The following is a 20,158-nucleotide window of genomic DNA, read 5'->3' as shown; positions in this document are numbered from 1 at the left end:
TAAGGTGTAGCCTACTCATTCAGGAAGGGTCTTAATCCTATAAATTGGAGTCCTTTATAAACAGAATGAATACAAAGAGAGAGAAGAGAAAGCCAAGGAAGTAAGAAGCTGAAATCAATTAAACCCAGAAGGGAAAGGAGAGATTAGCAGATGCTGCCATGTGGCAGAGGAGCCAATGATCACCAGCAGCCCATCTTCAGGAAAAAACTCATTACCTTGATGTTGCCTTGGTTTGGACATTTTCTCCACCTCAAAACTGTAAGCTAATAAATTACCATTGTTCAAGTTGAACCATTTCATGGCATTTGCTTTAAGCCGCCTGGGAAACAAACAAATTTGTTCCTACATTTTGCTGGAATGGAAAAGCTACCCAAACAAAACTGGGACATAGCTCCATTTTTACAGAAAGATCAGAATGCAACATTTTAGAAACTTCTGTTTGGACTTTATAAACTAGAAAAAAATTTCAGGCCAACTTCTAGCTTTTAATCCCAAAAGCTTTGCTTTGGGAAGATCAGCACATAGTGACTTCAAACACATTAAGGTCAAAGATTCATTACCATTACATCAAAAAGAGAATGAGACAGCGACAGAAGGAGATTCGTGTTTGGAATAACATATCTCTTCACCCTTTCTATATTGCTGCTGCGCTTCTGAAAACCTGCTCCTCTGCTGGACCCAAATTTCTCCTGCATTTTTAACTTACGGAAATTAAAGGAATAACTTCTGTAGCAGGTCATCTTCAGAGGCAACACGAGAGTGTAAGTATTCAGGAGCATAGGATTTGAATACTCCATTCTGCACTAAAGGAAAAGCAATGGTATGAATCTGGAAGCCCATGGGGATTATGTCTCTTGTCCCCCAGTGCTACAAAAGTAGTACAAGTCAGCAGTCACCAACTGCTGTGGAGAGCAGAGCCACTACACCGACCTGGGTCCTCGTAGTAAAAGGGCACCCCTATCATGCCCTCCACAGAAGACAATGCTGCCCCTTCCAGGGACAGAGTCTAAAATCCTACTGGGGGAAGCAGATGTGGCTCAAGCAGTTGAGCTCCTGCTTACCACATGGGAGTCTCCAGGTTCAGTTCCCAGTGCCTCCTGGAGAAGACAAGCAAGACAGTGAGCCAGTGCAACAGGCAGTATGGCGAGCTGATGCACCAAGAAGACACAAAGAGGAAAGACAATGAGAGAACAACAAAGCAAGGGGCTGAGGTGGCTCAAGCAACTGAGAGCCTTTCTCTCACCAGTTCCGTTCCCGGTGCCTCCTAAAGAGAAGATGAGCAGACACAGAGAGCACACAGCGAATGGACAGAGAGCAGACAGCAAGTGCAAACATCGAGGGGGTGGGGAATAAATAAATAAAATAAATCTTTAAAAAATAAAAAAATAAAAGCTTATTGGTATTACCAAGTAAAAACGCTGCCTTGACACTGCTTTGCTTTTGGTCAAGACAAACACCGGTGTTCTGCGACCTGGGAAGGCGTAGCCATACACATCAAGACAGTGTCTAGTGGGCATTTTCCCCAGGAGGGAATCTGTTCTTATGGTTTTCCAATGAAAATATGAGGTTTTCATGAGTAAGCACTTGCTGTTTCCTTTATTTGCTCATCTGTGTTAGGCACAGATGAGGAAGAAAGGGAGAAATGTTGGCTCAAAAGGAGTTTTGAGTGGGAGAAACTTTAAGAGTTTAATCCTTTGAGGCAGGTCTAAGCCATGGTTTGCCATCAGGCTTCCTAGAAGAGCCCGTCTAGAGACCTGGGCCATCAAATAGCTCTCAAGAGCCCTTCTTCATCTTATAAAAGTATTGTCAATTAAATGTCAAGGTATATCCCAGCCTACTTACTGGATTGTAGATGTTCTGATAAGTAGCTGATCATAGTTTGTAATTGTTGGATCTTCACTTTGGTAGCACCTTGTTGGTTATATCCATTACTTAGTGTAGCCCAAGTCTTTGAATGAAACATGCAAACTTTAATTATAGCATTACCCCAATTCAGAAAATGCAATCTTGTACAATGGCACAGTTTCCAAGAACTACTCCAAAACTGTGGAGCTTGTGTGCATTGTATTCTTCCTACAAGTACTATATACTCCATGGCATCTTCCAGTTCCATTTTTCATTAGCACATTTTCATATTTATATTGCATATATTTCCCCCAATCGCATGTCTCATGTTCCTGCCATAACTACTTCAATAGAAGCCCAGTTAAGTGGTGGGTTCTAAAATAAAAGACAATTATTGACATCTAATTTTTACATAGGTCTTCAAGTGCCTATAATCTCAATTTCTTGTGCTAATAATATCTAGGCACTTTTGAGATAAGATAGTTTGAATCATACAAAAGTCTTATCCACTGCCAAGTGTCTATCTTCAAATGAAAACATGGATTAATTAATAACCAACCACCCTTCCATTTCATCTAGAGCCAGACAAATAGAGTTCTTAAGGATGACAGCAAACAGGTTCCAGGAAGAAGATGATATGAGGCCTATAGAAAAACCCAACATGAACATGCAACATTATCAGCCAGAGACTAGAGTGTTATTTTTGGCTTCATCACTTCTTCATCGCATGATCAAGACAAGAAGTAACCTACTTTGAATACTGTTTCCCCATTTTAATCAAAAGAAAATATATCTGCCTCACAAGGATGCTAGGAATGAATCAATGTTCCTCAGCAAAGTTCAATATGTGGTCGCAGCATATGAGCTGTGTATCCTTGGGCAAGTATTTGTCACTCTGGGGCACCTCCACTGGTAGGATTAAATGAGGTACTATTTGAGTCAGGAATATAGCATAGTGCATGCCTGGCAAAGAGTCACTTCTCTTGAGTTCTATTTTCCAAGAAACATAATAGTGACCTAGAGTGAACAATCTCAACTAAGTGAATAAAAAACTAATAATTTTGGAGCATCCATTGTATGTACCAAACTTTACATGTGATCCTTGTTGAATACTGACACTGCGGGTATTATTGAGACATGCGTAAAAAGCATCTTGTGCTAAGTTCTCTCACAAACACAGTGCTGAGCGGGGATTCCACCCCAGGTGCAAAACTCAAGCCCTTCCAGTAATCACCCTGTCATGCTTGTTTCTCACTTTAAGCCAAACGATTTTCTTAATCTGGGCTAAGTGCCTTTCACTATCACCATTTCTGCTTATAAAATATCTCCTTTTTGGCACACCTAGTTCTCTGGTATTTGGGGAGGGAGGCAATTAATCACTTCACTAAAAGAACATGTGGGGCTCTGTTTACCAAGAGGAATACAAGATACTGTAAAAGTGGTTCTTTTTACATTTGCTGGGAATTAAATACTCAAACAATTTGAGAGGTAATGTGTTGAAAAAAATAAAATGAGACATTAAGTAATCATAGATTTGGAAATTATAATTTGGAAAAGCTTGGTAGTACACGAAAAATGCAATTAATAGCTCACATTTTTTCCTCTATATATTTTGGCTTTTTTTTTTAAGGAGGTACCTGGGAGATGGAATCCGGGACCTCATACATGGGAAGCAGCTACACAGGCTCCCTCTGACTTCTTTTAGCATTTTTATTATTTAAAAGTATGTTGCAGAGGTCATGACACTTTACCCTCCAACACTTCAGCATGCCTTTTCTAAGGATAAGGTGTTCTTCTACAGGCATCAACAGATACTTTTTGGTCAGGAAAAAAATGTAAGTGGTTTGAGTGGATTTTTGCTTGCTATGTCTCAGCAGCAAGACAGTCTTATCAGATTAGGATAAAGTGAATATCCTTTCACCTCTGTTTTTAACAGGGATGATGGTATGCACAGTTGGAACATGCCAGAAAGTTTTGTAGTTTTCCAACAGCTCCGCATTTTCATGCCTCTAGACAAGACCGCAGGGTCACTGGCTAAGCTTTTAAACTATCTGATGGTTAAGGAAGTTTCTACTATAATGCAGTAGCCAGACAGACCACAGCAGATATTTAAATAGAAAACTTGAAGCAGCAGCTATGAGAGGGAGTCCCGTTCCAGTAGTCTAATACTGCTCTTCTTGCTCCCAGATTCTACTTTGGCCCTGCTTAGCCCTAGAACTGTGGCCCCAGATCTCAGGTCCTCCTTTTCTTCAGCTGGCACGTCTCAGGCTTCCTCCTACCACGGCTCTATAATCGAAAACTGTAGTTCACAGTCAAGTTAGGTGGTCAAAAGTCATGGGAAGTAGTGAAAACTTGCAGAGCCTTTTGTATAATCCTATTGAATTATTCTTAAACTAATCCACTTCTCACTAATGTTTACAATAAAGATGCCACTAGCCCTCCTAAACTGTAAGAACCTTAAGAAGAGGGGCCTAGTTTTCTTCATTTGTCCATCGATTAGTTAACATATACTTGGTAAATTGAAGCACATTGGCCCTCTTATATTCTCTTAATTCAACTAAACCTACCATTTACTAATTTTGAAAAAGAGTAGGATACTTCAGGGAGTCACAGCATCTGCTCAGTTAACAGTCAAGAGCCAAGATTATAACATAATAATACAAATCTTAAAACTACATGTCAACCTGGTACTAAAGTAAGTATGAGGAAAAAAATATTGGAGACTCCTGTTTTAGCCAACTCTGGGCTGTAAAGATTAAACAATAGCTGTAGTCTATGCATCTATTAATTTGACGCATAAAGTTACAACTGATTCATATGAGTTGCATCTGCAGGTAAAAAAGCAACACCACACAAGTTGGGTTTATGATTACTCAGATCAGAAGAATCCAAGTTACTGACCAAACCAAACTAAAGAAAATGTTGGGATAAGACAGAAAAACACATTTTACCTTCAGAAAAAGTTTTCAAAGTACAAAGTAGCCTAATTACATGCAAAAAGTGTTTTCAATGAGAACAAAAAGAGAATAGAAAGCTAAAATGCTTAGTTACGTCCAACAATTTTAAATATTCAACAAATGATTCGCCCTTTTCTTCTAAATGGGCAAAATTATTACTCTTACTAATAGTAGAAAGAAGAAGGAAATGGACTAAAAGATAATGTGGGAATGTACTCTGTCTCAAGCGTTGTCCCTGCAATTCGCTGTCAGATTATATCAACGCCTGGTAATAAATTTCCATTGTTGGAACTACTGTTATTGTCAATGGCTGGCTCAGTCAAAGCTTCCATCCAGCAATTCTAGCATTAACAACATTTAGGGGATGGGAATATTCTCTGGAGAGAGGGAACTATAGTAAAAGTTATCAACCCATGTCTGAGTTTCTAATACAAACCTGTTAAATATCATTAATAAAAATTTAAAGAAAACATTTTCAAAAAATTTATTTTGTCACAACAAACTGTGTGGATCCAGGCAAGATTGTAAGAAAACCCCATTCACATTTAGAAAGCAGGTGAAGCTTCTCATTTACATGGAGTGGGGATGATGGAATATAAATCCATAATGGTTGCCTAATAGGGAAAATGTCTACATTTACAAGGTAGAATGCAGAAAAGAGCTCTTGAAGGAGTTAGAAGGAAATACTTATGTCTCAAAAGTCAAAAAGAGGAATTTTAGGAAGCAGCTTGGAAGAGTCATATGCTGCCTCAAAAAAGGTTAATTAAGAAAGATAACAGATTGTGCAGTGTGATCCAGGGCAAGCGGATATTGCTGACCTTGGCATCACTTTGGTAGGAGTAAATGTAATGCCCTTTTGGAAGGGCTGAAAGAGCTTTTGAGGAGCCAGAAGAGGGAGGGATCCACAATGGACAGCAGAGTGTTGGTAGAACAATGGCCAAAGTCAAGGCAGGAGCATGCAATTTTGGCAAGGAGCATGCAATTTTGGCAAGACTGAGTTTTGTCTTTTGATTATATGGATTTAGGAGAACTGAGAATATGTGAGGGAATGAGAATAATGAGACAAACAATAAAGGGCAATTAAAGTGGAAAGACAAGGGAAAAATAATTGATAAGAGCAAGGTTCTGGAAGACTAAGGAAGGTAGGTCAGAGTTAACCTTGGTGAAGAGGGACACTCTTCAATTGGTAGAGGCAAGTTAAGAAGTGAGATAAGGGAAACGGACTTTGGCCCAGTGGTTAGGGCGTCCGTCTACCATATGGGAGGTCCGCAGTTCAAGCCCCGGGCCTCCTTGACCCGTGTGGAGCTGGCCCATGCGCAGTGCTGATGCGCGCAAGGAGTGCCGCCACGCAAGGGTGTCCCCCGCGTGGGGCCCACGCGCAAGGAGTGCGCCCGTGAGGAAAAGCCGCCCAGCGTGAAAAGAAAGTGCAGCCTGCCCAGGAATGGCGCCACCCACACTTCCCGTGCCGCTGACGACAGCAGAAGCGGACAAAGAAACAAGACGCAGCAAATAGACACCAAGAACAGACAACCAGGGAAAGGGGGAAATTAAATAAATAAATCTTTAAAAAAAAAAAAAAAAAAAAGAAGTGAGATAAATTCCAAATCCAGCGGCTCCTCCCTGACTAGGCATTGCTTTTTTCATATGAGCAATGGTCATATGAAATGGTCAAATCTGAATTATCCAGAGCAAAGACTTGTGGGTCTTTATCTAGTATCCTATCTTCTCAGTTCTCCCAGATTACAACACTTCAGATTTCTTAAGTACTAGGTGGAAAAGGGCAGACATTTCACCAACTAAAATGCTAAAGTACTAAGGAGGTGACCAACAAGTAACCCTGGAGAGGTCTTCTTGTGAAATAATTTGATGTAAAAAAGTAAAGCAAGTAGGATTATTGCAATATGAAAGGTCTTATGAGTTTCTTAGAAAAGAGAACGTACGGTTGTTATCTAGACATAATTCTCAATTTAAATATAAAAAGGACCTTAATTCTTTAAAAGAAACTCCTTTATTTTCCCTATTCTTTCCTTTTTATGAAATCTGCTATAGGTCTTCCAACAAATCATCCAACTTCGGTCATTTATCTGTGTCATCATCATTCCTTAACCAATTTATAATCTGTTGTGTTGTGTTGGAAGTTCTAGCCATAAAGTAGATCTGTCCTCACCTGCATACTGACTTAAAGCCTTCCTTCCAATATTTAATCAACATATATCTGATGACTTCAGTACAAAAATTTTGTTTTATGGTTATTAATGCACCATGTATACTTGTTAAGTATTAGACTCACTACTCACTGAAACAATTTTCAAAATTAACTTCTAAGATGAAAGAGTTAATGTAACCGTGACTATAAATTGAGCTATGTAAACCCAGCTTTCACTTAACAGTAGGAGGAAAAAAAACCAAATATACAATTATAACTGAAATTTCCATTCCATTAATAAGACAAAGCCAAATTCCAGGTGGCATCATCTATGATGGCAAACTCTACCACTAGACCCACCATATATTGACCAAAATGTAGAAATCACTACAATAATACTGAGAAAATTTATTTCTATTAAGTTATTACATGCATATTGTAGATGCCAATTTTTCAAAATATATCTCTGAATTGATTCTACAAGTTTTAATGATAAAACCCTGACTCAAAAAAATGCTGCTATAAAAGTGATAGATGATGTGGAGCAGGTGTAGCTCAGTGGTGGAGTGCCTGCTTTGCATGTATGAGGTCCTGGGTTCAATCCCCAATACCTCCGGGAAAGAAAAAAAAAAAAAAGAGTGGCAGATGATAGTTAAGCTCGACTTTATTGTAAAGACTGACTGTACGTAGACAGCATGAAGTCTTTTTCTCCTTTTAAAAGTATCCTGCCACATGCAACAAATGCTATCAGAAAACATGTATTATTCATTCTCGTCAATAGTCTAATATGCTTTTCGAGTCCACTATGTGTTCAAATGGTTATTTATTTGCACTTAACGGGTGGTCCCTTCAAAAGCCCTGGTTGTTGCAGTGTCCTAATCTATGACTTCTACGAATCACCTGCTCTTTTAGTGAACCACAACCAGCTCAGGAAACGGAAGCCGCTGAAATCGTTTTGGAAGCATTCCTCTCTTCCACAGACCCGGGGACGAATAGGTCTTATCGCCGCAACTAATTTTGAACCCTCGAATAAGAATTCAAAATAAAGCACTGGGGGAAAAAACCTAAGGCAGTTGAGATATGTCTGCTGCTTATTAATGAACTGGCCAGACCACGATGGGCTGGGAGCTATGATGGGCTCACTCAAAGGCAGGTTTCCCGCCACAGCCCACCTAAGCCAGGAATAACTGCAATTTTATTTCTAGTAATTTCTATCTCCAAACACAAAGGGCTGGTTCACACTTTCCCTGACCATCTAAATTGATACGTACTGGCATTTTTATGTATCCCTTTCTTTTTCTGGCACCAAGAGCAAATGCCATATTTCCAGTCCTAAAGCTATTTCATACTTGAATCATTTTCAGTGACAACCATTCTACAGTTCATTATGCATGTCCTTGATGAGAAGACAGAATATGTCTTTGATCCCCAGACCTGGTCTTCAATAAAAAACTCAATATGTATCTTATCAATGAATGAATTCTAAGTGAAACAACTAGAATCCAAAAGCAATTTGCTCCTTACTCATGATGTGACTTGAAGCCAAGTTACTCAACCTCTCTTCTCTGCCTATATTTCTGTATCATGTGTCAAATATGCAGTTTATATATATCCATGGCAGAAAACTTAAATGGGTATTACCCGAAGGTGAGGGTAGAAAGATGAGTGTGGGTCACCCCAATAAATTTACTGCCGAGATTGCCAATGCCTACCCCAGGTCTTGGGCCATCCCTTGTTACCCTAGCAACTTCATCCAGTGGTGAGGGAAATACAGCACTGCCGTTATTTGGCTTGTAAATCCCTGTCTTACATAATGTGAGGCTTCAATTGTTGTTCAAAGTTTACAGCCTGCCCTGTGAGACAATACTGTTTTCAGAAGCATCCATTTTATGTAATTAGAGTTCACATTTCAGAAAACAGGTTTTTCTCTTTTAGTTTAAAGGGAACTTTCATGGCTTGCCAACCAGTTTTGAGTCTGATCTAATATACTCTAGGAGAGAAAGCATATGGGCAATGGGGTCAGCAGGCCAAGTTCAGTTATGTGAACTTGGGCAGGGAAATTTGCCTCAGCACACTCAATATCACCTATAAAAGAAGAAAAGGGGAAGCTGGAAGGGTATTAACAGAATTGAATAGAATAACTGCATGTACATACATAGTTCAGTTCAGGAAGCACAGTAGGTGGTCAGTAGATTTTGTTTACCTTTCTTTACCTAAAACTATCTCAACTCTGTTAATATGTATTAAGGAGTAATCTTCAATTTAAAGATTGAGAAACACAGAGGTGGAAGAAATTACTGTATTCAAAATTGGCAAACAAATGGAAATTGGTTCAATTATAATAAAAATAATAATCACTTTCCCTAACAGTTAAATCCTAGATTAAAGCCTGCAATATCCACTAAATAAACTGTAGCTGTTAAGAGCAAGTTAATGTTACAAAATGGGCAAAATCTTACAATAATAAGAACAGATGCTTCACGTTGGGAAAAGATGAATGCCAATCAGGGACCCCAGCACACACACAGGAAAATGCTTCAAAAGGCAGAACAAGCCTTAAAATGTGTTTTAAACTGACTCTGAGAAAAGTCTTTTTCAACCTCTATTTTGATCTTACTTGTTTTAAGTTACAGTTGTGGCAACAGACCACACACATTGTTCTGTTTCGCCCAGTTCACCCCAATTTGGGTTCAGTAATTGCTTTAAAGTTGAAATATTGGTAAACCTTTTCCCTAGGAATATTTTATTTTCCATTCACAGCTATGAAATTAATTTAATCAAACCCAAGTGAAAGGAACGAATAGCTCTTCTTGACTCTCAGTGTAAAATTCAGGTAAAAAGTCAAATACCATTATCTTTTTGGTACAGGCTTCGAGCTAGATTGCCCAAATCCAGGACCAGTTTTCCTGGAATTTAGAGAGCCGCTAGGGAATGTGGCACTGTATTCCAAGCAAGACCAGTCACGCTAGTAGGTATTCAGCCTGCTGACCAAAGGCTAAACACCATCCCGACCGGTCAAACTTAGAATCAGGGCTGCACTTAAAGTCCCTCTCGGGGTGCTCAAGCCCTGCTAGAACTCACCTGCATCACTGTCCTGAGCGAAGGAGCCGACATCATTTTACATGCTTCTTTTTTGACTTTGAATCCATTTCAACTTGGATGGGGTCTCATCACAACACTAGCTGCTTATGGGAAACAAGCCACTTTTAACCTCCCAGGACTTAGCTGTTTCATTATAATATAAATGATTAGAATTGTGTCCCTTAGGTCAATAATTTGCAGTCTTTACATAGTGTGGAGAAATAATGTTTGCATTTAATTGAGTTGTATTGAATACTCAAATCCACTTACTCATCTATTTCAAAAATGCCACAAATATGCAGGCAGTAGGCTAGGTAGATAGATGGGTGGGTACCCAATGGAAACATAGGGTCTCTAACCTCCCAGAGACCTTTCCTGCTAGTCTAGATTTCAGGAAAAATGTGCCGTGGGAACAACTAAAAAGTGGGGACTGAAAAGCAAAAGTGGAAAGTCATGCTGATACCAGACAAGTAAGAGGAACAAATTAGGGAAACCTCAAAAGTCAGTGACAGGGGGAAGCGGCTGTGGCTCAATCGATTGGGCTCCCATCTATAATATGGAGGCCCTGGGTTCATGTCCCAGGGCCTCCTTGTGAAGGTAAGCTGGCCCCCGCCCATAGGGCTGACAGCCCGTGGGCATGGAGAGCTGACGCAAAAAGATGATGCAACAAAGGGAGACAAGGAGACACAGAAGAGCACGCAGCAAATGGACACAAGAGAGCAGACGTCAAGCAAGCTGCAAGGGGGGGGAATAAATAAAATAAAAAATCTTAAAAAAAAAAAAGTCAGTGATAGGCACCCCAAGAGTCATCCCACCAGGCATACATTCCTTCTGCTGAGCTCACCACGTATTTTTTCCTATATACTCAGTCCCTACCTCCTACCTGTCGGCATCTGGACTTCCGTGTCTGTAAACCTACTCTGGCCTGCAGGACATTGCTAACCGGCATAGACGTGACAGCAGGAGTCTTAAGCAACACAGAAGTTGCAACAGATACATAAGATGAGAGTAGAACCGACTCAGTAAGAAAGTCTAAGGCAAATGTACTGTCAATTTAAAACAGAAGGTGGAAGTGATAGCGATCTGTTTCGCATGAGAAAGTTTATCTAATACAAGCTGGCAAAACTCGGCTTCTGTGAAGAAGATTCTGAGTGTTCTGTTCCTCACAACCAACGTCAACCACACAACCCAGCAACTTCCTACCCTGTAACATCGTCAAGGGTGGTGGGTTTCAAATTTCAACATTTCCTGATTGACTCTGGGCATCCAAGGTGGGGCAAGAGATTTCAAAACGCACAGCTGCCTCGGACAGGCTCAGGTGGCACAGATTCCCCCAGACTCTCAGACTTGAAGGCAAGTGTATAAGAAGGGCTGTGACTCGTGAGTCTATTTTAATGGGGCGAAACCTAAGGAATTTATTATAGTATTAAGTGGGTAGATTATCTGACTTGTCATTAACATGAGACTGAAGAATCTAACGTAGATTAAGCTGAAGCAGGGGGAAGGAGAACGCTTTTTAGAACAGCGTCTTCTGCCTGTGACGGTATACCCACCCCTTCTACCTCTGGACCTACAGGGTCTCTTCTGTAAAAGAACAGGATTGAGCTACTGCATCTCCAAAATCTCATGTGTCTAAAACACTAAAAAATATAACAGAGAAAAATTTGCATGGGGAAAAACTGTTTACGTTTTGAACAACGTGTCCAAAATAAAATGTTTCTGTTTAGATAATTTGTCACATAACATGAAGAAAAATCAGATCTATATCTTCAGTCAGTTGGAACACTAAAAAGAGGCAGAGGGTAAAATGAAATTGTCAAAGACCACGCAAAAAAGAGGTGTCTACTGAAATAGTATGTACAATATAGATGGTACTTTAAGATTCACCTCTCCGTTTTTATGATTTAAGTGAATCCCTTAACATCTAATTTAAATCTAACATTTTTTAGAAAAGATTTATTTATTTATTTCTCTCCCCTCCCTCCCCCCAGTTGTCTGCTCTCTATGTCCATTCGCTGTGTGTTCTCCGTGACCACTTCTATCCTTATCAGTGGCACAGGAATCTGTGTTTCTTTTTGTTGTGTCATCTTGTTGTGTCAGCTCTCCGTGTGTGCGGCACCATTCTTGGGCAGGTTGCACTTTGTTTCGCGCTGGGCGGCTCTCCTTACGGGGCGCACTCCTTGCGTGTAGGGCTCCCCTACGCAGGAGACACCCCTGTGTGGCATGGCACTCCTTGCGCGCATCAGCGCTGTGCATGGGCCAGCTCCACACGGGTCAAGGAGGCCCAGGGTTTGAACCGCAGACCTCCCATGTGGTAGGTGGACGCCCTATCCATTGGGCCAAGTCCCCTTCCCTAAATCTAACATTTTTAAGGGAATCAAGGCAAGCACAATATGGGGTAAAATTTCATTGTTCCACATCACAATGACTCATACTTTGTGATGCTGTAGACATGGGATTTGCAATTCTTATCAAATTAAAATCTGAGAAATAAATGCAGTGGTTCAAAAATTCACTACATACTCAGGCCCATTGCAAATTAAATGTTCCGATTAATTTACATCACTTTACGTATTCATACACTAAATATTCAGTTTATGACGAAGCTTTCAAAGTAACAGAACTGCACTCCTAAAACACTATGCTAAAATCTCAGCCATCCTCTACATCAGGTAAATCTGTCTTCTTTTACTTGGAATTAGTGAACTTGACAGTACTTGGTGGTCATAAAAGATTCAAAAGCTTCTCCAAACCCAGTGAAGGCTTCCCAGCTCCCCCTATCACTGCAGCAAGAAGAGACATTCTGCACCAGGAAAAGTAATTTATTTTCTGTATCCAGAGGAAAGTCAAAGGCCAAAGAGATAAACAGCATGCCAGAGCACAGCCAAAGAAAGGTACGTTGGAGAGGCAGATGTGGCTCAATCGATTGGGCTCCCATCTACCATATGGGAGGTCCTGGGTTCGCTTCCTGGAACCTCCTTGTGAAGTTGGCCTGTGCCCATGGAGAGCTGCCAGCCCACACCCGCGGAGAGCTGACAGCCCATGCCCACAGAGAGCTGGCACAGCAAGATGACGCAACGAAGGGAGACAAGCAGGCACAGAATGCACGGTGAATGGACACAGAGAGCAGACAGCAAGCAAGCGGCAAGGGGGGGCGGGATAAATAAATAAAATAAATCTTAAAAAAAAAAAAAAAAGGTACATTGCTGTAGCCTTAGAATAGGTGGCTGGCCACACCAGCAAGAGCAACCAAGTGATTAGAGGGGTCAGGTTTTAAGCTGCTTCATGTTGACCTCACCTGGAAGGTATAGAGGCTGGAGAGTGAGTTAAACCTGATGGACAATGATTCCACCAGCAACGTCTACATAGGGAAATCCCATATAAATTTGGGACACTTAAAAGCCAAATACTTAGAGCAGACATGGCTGAAGTGGTTGAGTGCCTGCTTCCCACATGGGAAGTCCCGGTGCCTCCTAAAAACAATAAAACAAAACAAGCAAGCAAACGGAAAAACCAACTCAGGAGCCGATGTGGCTCAGTCGTTGAGCACCAGCTTCGGGGTTCAATCCCCAGTCCCAGTAGCTACAAACAAAAAACCAAATGGACTTCCAGGACTGATAAGATAAATGGCTACATCACTGTGCCGGGAGGTCATGCATCCTGATTCCACCAGGAAATAACACAGAAGCTTGTCTTTGAGACATTCCCAGACCTTTCCCCTATGGGGTCTCTTCATTTGGCTTCTTCTTTGTATTCTTTTACAATAATAAAACTCAGTACAGCACTTCCGGTGAGCTCTGGGAATCGTTCTAGCAAATTACCTAACCCAAGTGGATTGGGGGGTGGGGAGGAACTCCAGTTTGTAGCCAGTTAGTCAGAAGTATGGGTGACCGGTCCTGCAGAGCCTGGTCCAACTCTGGGTAGTGTCAAAACTGAATTTCACAGTAGCGGGTGACTGAGGTTATGGAGTATTTGCTGCTGGGTTTTGACATTTTTGCTGTTGAATATACCCTGTATCAGGGCAATGACGAGGAGAGAAGAGGCACTTTTAAACAATCACAATGTATAAATTACAATTATTTTAGCACAAATTTGCTTTTTGAATTACAAATAAATTAGGAAAACACACTACAAGAATAGAGAACCTATTTATGATTCTTTGGCAAAGTAATTACGCTCATTTCTCATAATCTGAGCTTACCTGCAGACAGGGTGCTAAAGTCCCCCTAGTTTCTTCTTTTTGTGAGAAAAAATATTCTGCTTCAACCATCTGACCTAGTTCAAAATACTAAAATCTCTCAACCAGAGTGCAAATGAAGATTTGCAATTCAAACATAGCATAAAGCTACAACATGCAAATTCCAATTATACTGCTTTTCTAAGATATCCTTTTCTTCGGCATAATACAAATAAAAAATGTCAGGTAGTAATTAATGTTGAGGACTGTTCTGACTCACAAATCCCCGTGAACGTGCTAGCCTGGCAAAGTTCTCAGTTTAGTAATCGAGGATCTTGATAACTAACGAGGCAGTCTTAAAAGATATGGATTATTTTTTGAAGGATTGTCAAGATCCTTGATAATTTAGAATTACATCAAAATTACACAGGAAAAAGCAAAAACAGAACAAACTGAAGAATCTAATTTTATACTTCAGTTCTCCTAAAGCTGTCATTATATTTATAAAAGTTCATCTTAGAGATGAGTCACTTCTACAAATGAAAATTAGCTAAGCATTTTGAATTTCGGAAATAAAAAAGAATAAACAATTGACTGTTTTCACAACTCTATTGGATGGTTTTACCTGCATGAATAAAGGCAGAAATTCTAGAATTTAGCTCTATCTTTCTTCTAGAGCAGAGGTGGGCAAACTGGGCCAGCTGCCTGTTTTTGAAAATAAAGTTTTATTAGAACAAAACCATGCCCATTTGTTTACCTATTGTCTGTGGCTGTTTTCATGTTGCAACAGCAAAATTAAGTGGTACAAGAAAATGTCTATGGCTGGCAAAAGCTTAAAATATTCACTATCTGCTCATTTAAGAAGTCACTGACCATCTAGAATCTTAGCTAAAGCTCCTTACCCAGTGGCTTAGCTCCTACTATCAAATGAGAGTGTGATTCAGGTCTAAAGGATGCTGCACGGACTAGTCAGGCTCTTTTTAGTTGCAACACTACTATCAGGAAAAGAAGAAATGTCACGGAGGAATGTTTTAAGATTGGAAAACAAAAGTCTTTTTTTATTATTTTATCCTAACCACTTATTCTGCGTATTTTGACTGCCGGAGAGTAATCACACTTAGATAGACTGTGGTTATCCATGCAGCACTTACCAGGTCAAAACTCTTGCAAAGTCACTTAACCTCTCCAGAGGCATGGTGCTATAGCACAAAACTCACAAAGATCTAGAATGAGAAGACTTTCTTAGGTTCCAAACAAGAGCTCCATCCCTTCCTGTTGTGCAGAAAAAGCCAGTAATCGAAACAGTATGAGCCTGTTTTTTCATAAGCATTAAAATGAATACAATAATAATAATAAAGTGAGAGGAGTTATAAAAATTCAAGATAAAAAAGGCTGACTGCTCCTCCTGATCTGACAGCATGGACTTGAGCACCCTTCTTTGGGTTCTATCAAGTCTGACCTTCTCTGAAGTTCAAGAGTTCATCTTTGTAATGTTTCCATAGTATCAAACCACAGTCCAACTGTGAAAGCAAAGATAAAGAAAACCCAGCTTTTTTTTTATCTTGACTTTGGCCCAACCCAAAGCTTTCCTTAATTCCCCCTGGATCTGTCCTCCTAATCTTCCACCTCAACCTCAGCTCCTCTCCCCAGTCCAGGACTTCCTTGAAAGGTTTGTGGAGGCCTCGCCCTTGGCCTTCATCAAGGTCTCCTTGGCTCTTCCTGAAAGATCAGTTTCAGAGCCTTCTATGATGCTCAAGATTCCTGTCTTGTCTCTTCAGCCTAGTGACTATATATCCTGAGCTTCAAATGCACACACATGTGGTCTACCAGCAACCCAACATGGATGTCCCTTGGGTACCTCCAACTTGACATTGCCCCAGGTGAGCTCATTACCATCTTCCACCTATCTGAGCCTGCTCTTTCTCCCATGTTCCCCTCTAAGAGACTAGAACTACCATCTTCTCCACTGTCCAGCCAGAAATGTAAGGGTCCTTCTGAACCAAACTATACCACGGTGCCCACTAATCTTAAAGACTTATGTTTCCCCACTTAAATTTTGTTTTAAGTCTACTGCCATTGTCTTACTAAGTTCTTGCAAACAAAATGTGAGAAAAAAGTCTTGTATGGGGAAACTGTTTTTCCCTATTTCCTCTCCTGCTATTAGGCAAAGATGACTGGAGCTCCAGTAGCGATTTTGGACCATGAGGACAGAAATCAATGCCAAGGATGGAAGAGCTGAATGATAGGAGCCTGGAACCTTTATCATACCATTAAACTGCCTCATCAGTCCTTCAACCCATCTCTGAATATTTATGTAAGAGAATCGTACTTCTCTCTAACTTAGGCCACCATAGTTTTGCATCTTCTGTTCTACTCAGCAAAACTTAACCCTAGCCAGAGAGTAGATATCTCAAATCAACCACTCAAACACTAAAATCCGTGTTAATATATTTCAATACATCTAGTGATAAGTCATATGTATGACTACCAGCCTTTCCCAATTTTCAAGTATAAAAGTTCATAAGCTTCTCAATTATTAGTGTTCAGAGTATAAGTAACACCTAAAAATACCAAGTCTGCTAAATGAAGTCTTCACATGTAATATGTACTGATGTTGTAAAAAAAAAAAGTAATAAAAAATTAGGTTGATTTTAAATAGTTACTGTAAAATCAATGCAGATAATTCTACAAAGAATAGACAAATTAATCAAAGAACACACATAGTTAGGTAAAGCTGACCAAAATAGGTATATTTTAGTATATGGACAAAACAATGCTAGCAAGAGTGAGTCTGAGCAATAAATGAAAACAAAAGGTGGGGATTGTGGGAAGATGGCAGAGTAGGCAGCTCCACGATTTAGTCCTTCCACCAGAACAACAAATGAACAGGCAACAACTGCCTAAAACAACTATTTTGAAACTCTGGAGACCAGAAGAGCACTGTACAGCATCCAGGGAAGAGTTGTGAAAGGAACTGAAAAACTTATGGTAAAGAACAGTAAATTACTTTCCCTGGCGCCCATCCCCCCACTCCACAGCATGCCTCCCTGGAGTCCAGCCCCTGGCTGGCTGCTGGTGACAGAAAAGGACATTAAAATCCTTTCCCCCAAGACCAGGGATGGGCACAGTTGGTCACTTATCACTGCTTGTGGTTAGTGACTATGGCTGGAGAGCCAACTCTGAAGGCAGCCACTGTTTCAATCCACCCTGGACAAAGGCTGCAGTAGAGGAGACTTAAACATTCTGTGCTTCCTCATGGCTGTGGGGGACAGCTGGTTGAAGGGCTCCATTTGCTGGGCATGCCAGGAAAGCTCAGCTTTGGGGAGACACGGAAAAAGCTCTTGGCGCCCTTCCTGATCCCTGTCCCAGAACACTTTGGAGCCAGTCCACACCCTTGGTGAATCCCTGGCACTGTGGAGATGATAAAGATTGACAAGGGAAAGACATTTCCCCTCCCCTCCAAGAATTTTCCCTCCAGGCAAAAGCAACTTGAGATAATGAAAGGAATGTAAAAAACTATGGAGGTATCTGGGGCAAAGGCTTGCTGGCTTCAAACACTCAGGAGAGGGTCTGTCTCCTGGGAAACAGAGGGGACAACCAAATTCCTGTAAGCAAGGAACCTCCAAAACAGCTAGCAAAGCAAAGCCCAGGGCAAGACACAGGCCCAGAAAGATAAGAAAAGTCTGCACATGGCATTTCCCTTGGGCAGATCTTCCTGGTAGAAGGGCTGAAGCTCAAGAAAATCCATCACCAGCTGTTCACAAAACCAAGAAATGGACATCTCAAGGAGCAAATCCCAGAGTTCACAACTTAAAATATTAAAATGCACAGGTTGTACAAGAAAAGAGTGCAAGACAAAGAAACAGGATTGATAGCCCATCTAAAGGAAAAGGATAAAAATATAGAAAACACCAACAAAGAAGAGCAGAGTGAGGAAGTACTGAACAAAGCCTTTAAAAAGAATGATCCCTCAACTTGACAACAAAACAACAAACAACCCCATTTAAAAATAGACAGAAGACTTGAATAGACATCTTTCCAAAGAAGAGATACAAATGGCCAGGAAGCACATGAAAAGATGCTCAACATCAACAGCCATTAGGGAAATACAAATCAAAACTATGATGAGATACCATTTCACACCCATCAGAATGGCTGCTATTTAAAAAATTGAAAATAATAAATGGTGAAGAGTATGCCAAGAAACAGGAATACTCATTTTATTGCTGGTGGAAGTCCAAAATGGTGCGAGATAATTTGGTGGTTTCTCAGACAGCTCAGTGCAGAAGTACCATATGACCCAGCAGAACCACTACTAAATATATACCCAAAAGAATGGAAAGCATGGACTCCAACAGATATTTGCACCCTGATGTTCATAGCGGCATTATTCACTATTGCCAAAAGATGGTAGCAACCCAAGTGTCCATCAAATGATGAAAGGATAAATAAAATGTGGTAAATACATACAATGGAATATTATTCAGCTGCAAAAATGAAGTACTGATATATGTAACAACATAGATGAACCTTCAAGACATCTTGTTGAGCGAAATAAGCCAGACACAAAAGTACAACTGTTGTATGATCTCACTGATTTGACATAATTAGAATAAACAAACTCAGAGTCAGAATCTAGAAAAATATTACCAGGAGATGGGGTGGGGATAGGGAAGGTACATTTTAAAACTTAAAATGCACATGGTTCCTGTTTGGAATGATGGAAATCTTTTGATAATAGATGGTGGTAATGGTGGCACAACATTATTGTGAAGGTAATTAACAGCATTGAATTATATATTTGAATATGGCTAAAAGAGGAAGTTTCAGGTGTATATATGTTAATAGAATAACAATTTTTTTTTAAAAATCTATGGAACTGCACATCACAAACAGTGAACTCTAAGTTAAACCATGGATTACTGTTTATAGTAGAATTATAAAAATGTCCTATCATCAATTGTACCACATTTTCCACACCAATGCAAAGTGTTAAAAATAGGGTGGTAAATGGGAATTTTGTATTTTATGCATGATTGTACTATTAAACCTACAACTTCTCTAATAAAGGGAAAAAAGGCATGATTGTACTGTTAAACCTACAACTTCTTTAATAAAGGGAAAAAAAGGGGAACACACATTAGGATGAGACTGCCTTAGGAATGGTTAAGTATAAAAACAGACCAAGTGGTGGATTAAAAAAGAATTAGTAAAGCAGGAAGGTTCATTAAAGCAAGGACACAAATATGCTATAATATGAAAAAAAGTGCCACTTAGAAAATATGCCAGTATCTAAACTCAAGTTTTTGAAAGTACAGGCTGAGTGTGGCAAGAGATTTTAAGTTGGCTCATACATTCGGAAATGCGTTAGCATTGATTGCATAGGACTGAAAAAGTCTCATGGAAGTAGTAACTGAATCAGCAGTAACTGAATCCAGCTTTTCAAATTCGGGTCAGTTCATCATATCCATCTAGGTTCTGCTGGCCCACAGCTCAGGCGGGAACTACCATGCAGGAGGCCCTCGCAACCCAAAGAGCTATAACCCTGAGGTTGGATCAAATTATCTTCTGGGTGAAAGCCGGAGGTAAAACAAGACTGCAGGAAGAAATAAAGCAGTGCAAGTCAGCTACAGAGATGGCGCCTGCATGAGGCTGTGCAGGCACAGGCAAGGGTGTCTGAGCTCTCGGGGGTCCTGGAAAGGCTAAAGTTTGAGCCCTCAAAAAAGAAAGCAAAAATACAAACAGAAGAGCTCCACATTTTAATTTGTAAGCCTTTATGTGTCTACAATAAGAGTTGAGTCAACTACTTTCTACAACTCAATACATACAGATTTAGAGCTATTTAACCTACATTTACTTTGGGATGAGAGTATCTTTCAATGCTTAATATGACATGGAGCAGGGCTTCTATAAATAAGAAGGGGAAAAGGTAAAACAAGTGCACCAATATGC

At 40.2% G+C, this 20,158-nt stretch overlaps 1 protein-coding gene across 3 annotated transcripts in view; it reads right to left on the bottom strand.

Annotated features, from left to right (window-relative positions):
* BASP1 (brain abundant membrane attached signal protein 1) overlaps positions 1-20,158 on the bottom strand; it is an 80,127-nt gene that overhangs the window by 9,426 nt on the left and 50,543 nt on the right. The window contains exon 1 of one of the 3 annotated variants that reach the window (XM_058307242.1): positions 10,030-10,077. The exons of the other annotated variants lie outside the window; for them this stretch is intronic. Within the exon in view, the coding sequence (XP_058163225.1) occupies positions 10,030-10,065 (36 nt within the window). The 5' untranslated portion in view covers positions 10,066-10,077. Of the gene's footprint in view, positions 1-10,029; positions 10,078-20,158 lie in introns of those variants that run through there. 3 annotated transcript variants of the gene reach the window in all.

The sequence above is a fragment of the Dasypus novemcinctus genome, chromosome 2 (assembly GCF_030445035.2).
Source record: "Dasypus novemcinctus isolate mDasNov1 chromosome 2, mDasNov1.1.hap2, whole genome shotgun sequence".
Lineage (NCBI taxonomy): Eukaryota > Metazoa > Chordata > Mammalia > Cingulata > Dasypodidae > Dasypus > Dasypus novemcinctus.
The sequence above is the reverse complement of the archived record's forward strand: the minus strand, read 5'-3'. Positions and strand labels throughout refer to the sequence as shown.